This window comes from Centruroides sculpturatus, unplaced genomic scaffold (assembly GCF_000671375.1).
Source record: "Centruroides sculpturatus isolate CEXI.00-Female unplaced genomic scaffold, Cexi_2.0 scaffold2905, whole genome shotgun sequence".
Taxonomy (NCBI): Eukaryota; Metazoa; Arthropoda; class Arachnida; order Scorpiones; family Buthidae; genus Centruroides; species Centruroides sculpturatus.
Window position 1 is genome coordinate 2,163 of NW_019386995.1, and position 9,205 is coordinate 11,367.

A 9,205-nucleotide genomic window follows, 5' to 3' on the forward strand; every position below is an offset into this window, starting at 1 on the left:
GTTGCCGAGAAGTACCCATTTATTTTAAAATTTTTTCTAGTGCTTAAAATTCTCTATATCTAGGTATATAGTATAAAGTAAATATTACATAGAGATGGTATGGTAGCAGTCTACCATAGATCAAAATAAAGACCAAACATTCAGTGAGGTCACTGCTCAGACATAGCAGTGCAATTATAAGCAAATTACTGAATAGTTTATTTATTGCTGCAGGTACAGAGGTTGTTTTTCTCACTATACATCTTTGTTATGAGTCTGCAAGCATAGCAAGTAACAACTGTATTTTGCATATTCAATACAATTCTATATTATTTTGCTTTTAAGAAAGTTGTCCATTCATATGTTATAACCATATTGAATTTGTGGATGAATTTGTGAAGGTGCACATAAAGAAGTGGGAGTGTGTCTCTGGTCTTTATTTCCTCTGTAGAAACTATCCATAGATCCAACTTTGCACTAAGAAAATTAGTAAAATTAGTGCCATCAATTGGTAAATTGCATGAACTCTTTTTGTTGCAAAAGTATGTTTGGAATATAAAAGTTTATGTTTCTAAAGAAAAATTCAGCAAAATGTGTCTAAAAGATAGTAGTAATAAAATAGCAAAACACAAATCTGCAAAAAGTAGAACAATATGATTCATTTAGAAAGGTTCTAGAGTTATGTCTGCTTAAAATATATATAGAAAAAAGTAGCAATTGCTACCAAATCTGATCTCTAATATTAGAAAACATTAAAAACATTAATAATACAAATAAAATATAATGTAAGAAGAATATATAATGTTTCATAAAATGTTATAGTAAAAAATATATTTTTATTTTATTACCAGTAAATGATAATTTATGCCTCTTAAATTACTTTCTTATAATTATTCAATTTTTGTTATTATGAATACAAAAGATGGTTGCAAAAGTATTTTAAAAACAATTCAAATAGTATAATGTACTATTTTGTAGTTTTTAGTGCTTTGATTCTCTCCTTGACATAGACTATTTTCTAATACTTTTGGTCATTTTGAAGTTTTTAATATTTTATAAATTAAATTATAAGTGCAATGGTATAAATAAAATACCATATTTCCTATAATAACTGATAACTGCCCACATAACTATAATATACAGTATATGTATATATATTGTATATATATAAACATCCCACAACCCAATGATTCCCACATACATGTACCCTTGAAATAATCCCTCATATGAGTTGTATTGTGAGGTAAACTCATTGGTATATTAGTGGTATTTGATATTATCAAATAAATGACTATTAAAACAATATTTTCCAATATCAAAGTCATAAAAATGAATACTGGTTAATATCAATATCAATGTTCAATGTTACTAATATTGTAATTGTGAAAATTTACAAAGTTAATTAAGGTAAATCAATTACATTATTAAAGTTATTTTTATATATTTGTCAAGATATTCTAATTTAACTAGTTTTACTTTAGTTTTATTGATTTTACATCTTTTTTGGAATCATGCTTTTTTTTTCTTTGTATCATCGATATTTTTTTTTACTTCAATAATCAGCCACAAAAAATTTTTAAAAAATTGTCCAGTAGGTGATTGTTACAGGAAATACAGCATGAAGATTTAAGCAAGTTGTTGACTTATGAAAAATACTGGGTGATCATAATTAAATGTTCCCTATTCAGAACACTCTATAACAGTAACCAATGGATTCACACCAAAATTTGTATACAGAATATGCAAAGAATGAAGAAAAGGATTAAAAAAAAATTCAAAAACTGGAGTGCTTCACAGAAAAATAAACAAAACGTAACAGTAAATAATGAAAACTGATCTAAAAGTGACATTTTAATCTGTTATTTGAAACACTACAATAAAATCAGTGAAAATGACATGGATCTGAATTTGTGTAATTTCTGGTTGTGGAGGCATTTAAAGAATATATTTTATCAAGAAAATGTTGCAACTTTGGCAGACTTAAAGGATAATATTACACTGCCATGAAAAGCATCATTGGACAGCAGTTATTGTCAGCTGTTCAGACAATGAACACATTTGCTCCTCACCTTCAAATTTTACACTTGAACAATGGGGCATACATTGAGCAACATTCCTTATATAAGTAAATAGTCTCTGCAGAAGACATGTCCCTTGTGGAATAAATAAATGCATTGTCATTGTATTTTTGTTGTTTGTTTTATGTATTTTTCTGTAAAGCACCCCTAGTGGAAGTTTTTGAATTAATTTTTTTTTCTTGCAAAATCTTTTATTGCATCATCTTTTGCATACAAAATTTAGTGTGAATCTGCTTATCGGTTAAGGTTACAGAATGCTCTAAATAGGGAAACTAATTATGACCACCCTGTGTAAGTATAGTATATTTCAAAAACCTTGGCAATGTTGCTGGGGTTTACAGTAGCAAGGATTACATATCTTTGTAATAAACCATATTATAGCCCATTTTAGAATCTAGTAATATTGTTTGTTTGATACATATTAAATAAATTTAACCAGACCTTAAGCATATTTTAGGTCACCAGCACTCTCTCACTTTAAATACTCCAGAGCTCATTTTGGTAATATGCAGCCCCCAGCCAAGGTTCATGAAATGACCTATACCTATATACAGTCAAAACATTTTAAATACTAATTACACCTTTCCAACCGTGCCATTCAAAGCTTGAATTGAGCCCAAATTACATCTCATAGGACCTAAAATGACTTTTTTAAGATTTCAGATTTTTCTGGTCATATACTTTATGTCCCTTTTCAAAGGTACTATTTCATTTCTCTGTAAGAAGTCTGCTTCTACTGAACTATTACATGTCAGTTAATGAGACCAAAGTATCTTTATTATATAGATGTAATAAAAATAAATCTATTATCAAATCTAAAAAAATTTAAAGTAAACTACAGTTTATGCTATTAAGTTGAAAAACTTATGAGTATGATTAAAATATCAAAAATCTAATTATAATTTATATATTGATTTATAAAATATGCAATTATTTACTTAGGTTTACTTAGAAATTATGAATTTAACTTACCCAAGAAGGAAATCGATGAAGTGGTGGAGTTGGTGGTTTTCCTTCTAAGTCATCACCATTTTCTCGAGAAGGAAAATTTGGAAGCTCTTGACTTGGTGTGTATATTTCAGCATAATCATGAATTTCATTATCAGCGCACACAATTTTTTTCTTTTCACTGGAAGAATGTTGATCAACTTTGCTTTTTTTCTGACTAGATATTTTACATTCCACATTATCATAATTGTCACTAGAAGAAGACGAAGCACCATGTTTAGATCCATTCATTTCTGAATTTGACACCATTGGCTGTGATTGTACCTGAGAAACAACTGGAGAACTAGAGCAGTTATTTGCCTTTGGCTTGGCTGGAACTCGTGAGCGTGGTGGGGGTACAGGTTTTCTCTTACCATCAGAATGTGGAGATGTACCATCCGAACTATCTCCATTAGTTGGGGGATCCGAGATAGAAACAAGAGCATTAGGTGTTAATGGGCTTCTTGGAGTCAAGCATGCTGGTGTATCCACATCAACCGAACCAGAATCAACTCTAGAATCATGTCGCACATCAGCTTCAGAATCACACTGTTCTTCTGATGCTGTAGAACTCAATATAGATGCATTACCATCATTATATTTTTTCCTTTCCAATTTCACACGAGGTGGAGCAGAACGAGTATGAGATTTTTTCTTTGAGTAATCAACAGCTGCATAAAGTGGATCCGAATCTGAATCTGCATTACAATGTCCTTCACGAAGAATTGCTTCCCTAAGTGTTGTGCCTTCTTCTCCAAGAGAATGTTCACGTCTAATCCGTCGAATGCTTGTTGGAGATATTCTTTCAGGTATTTCTGGTGGTAAACTATCATCAGATTCACCTCTATCTTCAAAACTTCCTCTTGAAGAATCCTGGTTTTAGTTTTATAAATTATAAGATGTAAAATATATTGAAAATTTTATATATTTTTATAAATTAATAGATTTTGAAATTTCTAACACTATATGCAAATATTTACATGCAAGCTTTTTATGTTTAATTAAATATTAATTTAATTAAACATCAATAACATATAATTAATGTTTGAATTTAAATATTAATTAATTAAATATTTAGTGTAAAACAATAAATTTGATAAATCATAATATTATATTAATGAATATACTATGAATTATCAGATGATTGATATAAAGATTTACAATTTTTATAATACAATTAAAGAATACTAAAATCAAATAGTAGTGCAGAAAATGATACGCAAAGTTAAAATAATCCTTTTCTTAAAAAGTATAAATTAAATTGATGTTTTTAATTAAAACCATTTTAAAAAGTAGATAAAAATTCTTAGTGTCAAGAAAAACTTCATTGAGCATTTTATACAATTAATTTTATAGGGTTGAATGGAAAGTTTTTATTTTTAACAGCTATCATTACTTAACATAGATGAAGTAAGTTATGAAATGTAACACATTATTGCTAGTGTGAGACTGTATTATTTGTTTAAAAGCTTATTTTTTAAACTTTTTACTTCACGTTTTTTAGTAAAATCAATACTCATATTACGAATATTATATATATACAAATTTAACTACAGTTGTATATATACAACTGTTATATATATACAAATTTAACACTGTTGATAATTCTGTGTTATATGAATTCCATGATGTACAAGTCACTTAGATTTTACAAACATGCGAACCGTTCACAGCCCGGCACACATGTTTGTAAAATCTAAGTGACTCATACAATATGGAATTCATATAACAAGGAATTATCAACAGCATTATAGGGGGGTCTACTGTATATTGGTAACAAGTACATGGGAGATACACTAAACTTTGAACATGTCAAATGAGGTTTTAAAAGTTCTGTTCTGGGAAATTTTGAACTCAAGGGCACCCAAAAGCTGTCGATGAAGAAAAAACTGCAGGAAGAAATTGTTAACAAATGGTAATGTGTCACAGACATGTAACCTATTGTTGAAACATTTCATCAACTTGGAATAGGCAACCTTAAAGCTTCATTTTAGTTTTAAATTAGATACTCATTTTTATCATAGGAAATTTTTATGTATGACAAAATTAAAGTAAAAATAAAAATATTTGTTATTAACCTAAAATTTGTTCTAGCAGGTCATGTTTGTTCAGTCAAGCACGGAGTGATTTTTCCTCAAACATGTGTTCAAATCCCGAATTGTTTGGGTTCGGAGTAGTTGGAGTACTTAGATACCGCTGTAATTAATAACCACAGTTATTAAATATTGGATATTTTCAGTATTAGATCTAAAGTTTTCCTAGCTGACATATCTTAAAAAGTAATCCCACTGTATTTTAACTTTTTAATGAAAATGCCACAAGTTATGAATCAAGAATGAATTTTCTTAAATACAGTTTTTGCTATCAATTAAAGAAGTAAATTTTAGTAGATAATTTAAATTTTATATGTATACTGTATATATAATTTGTCATATTCTTAAATGGAAATATAAACTATACCATCAGATTTATCAAAATTTCCTTTTTTAAATGCTCTTATTCCAAAAAGTCCTTCCTTAATAATTCAAATATATAAGAATAAAGATATAGGAGTACTGTAATTTACATTAGGGACTGTCCATAATATCCTCATTTTTCTTGAAATTTTTACTCCCCCTCCCCTCTTGTTCCAGTTTGTTCAAGTTTCCATAATCCCTTCCTTCTTTGGACGTCCAACAAAATTCAACCCCCTCCCTCCAAGTGTGGACGTCATTTACGAACAGCCCCTTAAATATAAATCTAAATATTAAATATAGTTAGAGATAATAAGTAGTTAATTTTGACAAAATAAACTCAAACACTTCAAAAGTGATTTTTTTAAACAATTTACAATGTAAATTTGTATATTTTTAATTTAAAACTGTTATAAAATATTACTTAATTATATCTACATACTGTATACTGTATATATATACTTTCATATATGCATGTATAAAATAATACAGTATTTTAAAATATTTTCATATTTAATGCAAAACAAAAAAAACCATCACTATACCTCTGTGCTTGCTCGATCTCTTGGCTTTGAACGGGAACTCAGCTGAGAAAGTTGAGTCAAACGGTTCTTCAACAATTCAAGTTGTTCATTACATTTCTGATTTTGTTGCCTGAGATGCTGATTCTGTTCTTCAAGCTTAAAACAAAATTTTTAATGAATTATTACAAATGAATGGAAGTACTTTTAAAGAATAAAAGAATTTAATATTTCTAAAAAAGACATCATTATTATCCTTAAAGCCAATTAAAATAGGACAGAGACCAAGAGAGTCATTTAAACACATTGCAACAAAGGAAATTTTCCCACACCAAATGATTAAAAAATTTTAAAAACTATTAAGTAATGATTTGACTCAAAAATATTTAAACAGTTAACAACAGAAAAATATTAAATTCAAATTTTCTTTTTTTTTTTAACTGATAGTATTTCATATTATTGTGCATGAATTTACTTTTATATAATAATTTTCTTTTTAATCAGTTTAAAACTTTATATTTATTGATTAATAATACTTAAATGAGTTGCAAGGAAATAATAATATATTAATGCAATTGTTTTTAATGTGAAATAAAAAATAATTGTATTTATCTCTACTTTATATAATTTATATATATATATCATTAATAAGCAATAAACTAATTATACACAAAACTTGAATGGCATCTAATTTTTAATCTTTATGAAATTTGAATTTTAATAGTTATAGATAAGATTTTCATTAAAACTATAAAAAAAATTTTAATAAATATTTTTATTAAAAGAATATATAATGCAATGAAAATGAAGTTACAAAAGACTGAGCTGACAAAAAGTATTTTATGAATTTAAATTAATTTTTAAAAATTTAATCAAAACAATTTCATTTTTACCTCCTTTAACTTATTTGTCACCCATTCTTTGATTTTAGCAGCCTTAGCTTCAACTTGTCTTGCATCCTGAATCCTTAATTTTTTCTGATTAAACAAAATTTATCATTTTCTATTAAATAAATCTAAATTTAAATCTATTTAATATATTAAGCAGATTTAATATAATGCTAGATGTATTTAAATAGTAAAATATAATAAGCAATGTCGGTAAGAAAATATATTTTTTTTTCAAATTAAATCATTTTAATTTAAATATAAAATAAATTTGAAGATTAATTGATTGGTCTTCATTAAACATTAAGCTAAAACTGTATTGATTCAAAAATTATTTAATTATAATACAACAATTTTTTACAACTATCTGCTATTGTTAGACAAACACTAACTAGACACAACAATCAGAAGAGGTCAGTCCTGTGGGGAAACTAAATTGGTTTCTCAACAGTCACCTCACATCTTGCTGATTCATTCTTCTGTCACTGGAAAGCTGAAGAAAGTCAACAAGTCTATTACAAAAAATTTTTTTCTGTCAATAACATTAAGCACAAGAGAAAAGATCCAAACTGAACATTACGTATGCCAATCCTGCTTATATGGAGTCATTTGCATGCAGGAAATGTTTGCAACTGTCAATTATTCCATCTCTACAATTCATGAGTCTGGTGAATTTATGAGAGAGATATGTGCAAAGAACAAGATAATTTATACCTCAGACTTATACTTATCATTTCCTTAAACAGTTTTTACTCTTGACAGTTCTTGATACAATTAAATTTTATTATTATTAATTATATTAATTCATAAATTAATAATTATAAAATTTAATAAACAATATTTTTTTTATTATTTTTTTATATATAAAATACTTTATCAGAAATAAAACATTTTAAACAATTTTATATTTAAATACAATATAAATAAAGTAGAAGTAAATATAATAGAAAAACATGGTTTTGGATCTGTTTATTTTATCTTTTCTCTATATCCCAAACTCAATTTCTTTAGTCGAAGAAAATGCCCAAGTTGAACATATAGAGTGTATTGATCACCAACAAAAGTTTTTACAANTATAAATAAAGTAGAAGTAAATATAATAGAAAAACATGGTTTTGGATCTGTTTATTTTATCTTTTCTCTATATCCCAAACTCAATTTCTTTAGTCGAAGAAAATGCCCAAGTTGAACATATAGAGTGTATTGATCACCAACAAAAGTTTTTACAACCCACAGGAGAACAAAGAAATTTCGTGCAGTATGGGAAGTTTGTGCTGGATCTTTATAAAATGTGAACGATCTCGAGAGATATTCTCCACACTAATGTTATTTGAAAACACTCACCTGTTCTTCCACTTGTTGCTCTAATGTATTGATAGCATCATCTTTTTCAGAATGTAGATTTGTCAGTTTTTCTATATTAGAACCAACATTGCAAGAATCTCCATGTTGGCTAGCATTCCAAGTTGCTTCAGCCAACCTCTTCTCCATCAGCTGTGCCTAGAAAGATCAATTTTTGTGTGTAAATAAAAATATTCTTTTATTTAAATTATCTCCTTATTTATAAACTCTTTGTTTATAAGAATGATAAAGGATTTAATTTTCAAAAAGAAAAGGAGTTAATAATGATTTATATTACAGCTTATCATAATTTTCAAAATATATTCATCCCGATAATAGCATCGTTGAGAAATTTTTCAATGGAAGAAAGATGGTCTGAAAAAAATGAATAAATAAAGTGAAATTGGATTGTAAGACAATCAATGTGGGTGGAAAAGATCTGAGGTCAGAAAACGACCGCCCTAACGATCATGCTGCATTGTTGTTAATGAAAAACATTGGCACCAATATATGACACCACTTTCCATTTTGCTAAGAGGAAAGTTAGTTCAATGCTAATTATTCAGTGAACCATTAGCGATATCGGTCGACATCTTAACAAAATATGAATTAAACATAGTAGAAATTCTGTTTTCTTCTCCAATTAACAACTTAGCAATCAACCATTTTCCTCCTTTCATTGTTTTTAGCAATATCCTAGTATTTTGCAAAGGAAAAAGCCAAGAGTGAATAGAAACAAGAATAGCGATTTAGAAATTTAGCAATGATTTCTTCAAAGAGTAGATTAAATATTTGATAAGTTAAACATTGATTTCATGAATCCATCTTTAAAATGTTAATATTAATAACATTCAGATTGGTGGGAAAATGAATAAATACTACCCAGTTGTGATTCAAAATCAATATATTAAATAAATCACAAGAAAAAGCTTAAAGATACTTCATTGATTTTTGTATGG

At 27.3% G+C, this 9,205-nt stretch overlaps 1 protein-coding gene across 1 annotated transcript; it reads right to left on the minus strand.

Annotated features, from left to right (window-relative positions):
- Window positions 1–1,573: 1,573 nt before the first annotated feature.
- On the minus strand, window positions 1,574–8,425 carry LOC111616027 (uncharacterized protein CG43867-like). The gene is made up of 4 exons (XM_023357467.1): window positions 8,250–8,425; window positions 6,912–6,995; window positions 6,043–6,177; window positions 1,574–3,917 (listed from the first exon to the last, which is right to left on the minus strand). The coding sequence occupies exons 1-4, from the start codon at window positions 8,394–8,396 to the stop codon at window positions 3,021–3,023; spliced, it is 1,263 nt and encodes a 420-aa protein (XP_023213235.1). The 5' UTR covers window positions 8,397–8,425; the 3' UTR covers window positions 1,574–3,020.
- Window positions 8,426–9,205: the final 780 nt, after the last annotated feature.

Coding starts and splice junctions, on each gene's coding strand:
- LOC111616027 (XM_023357467.1), bottom strand. CDS start 8,396: ATGGAGAAGAGGTTGGCTGAAGCAACTTGGAATGCTAGCCAACATGGA. Junction 6,178..6,911: donor TGACAAATAAGTTAAAGGAG/GTAAAAATGAAA, acceptor TTTTGTTTTAAG/CTTGAAGAACAGAATCAGCA. Junction 3,918..6,042: donor GAGATCGAGCAAGCACAGAG/GTATAGTGATGG, acceptor AACTAAAACCAG/GATTCTTCAAGAGGAAGTTT.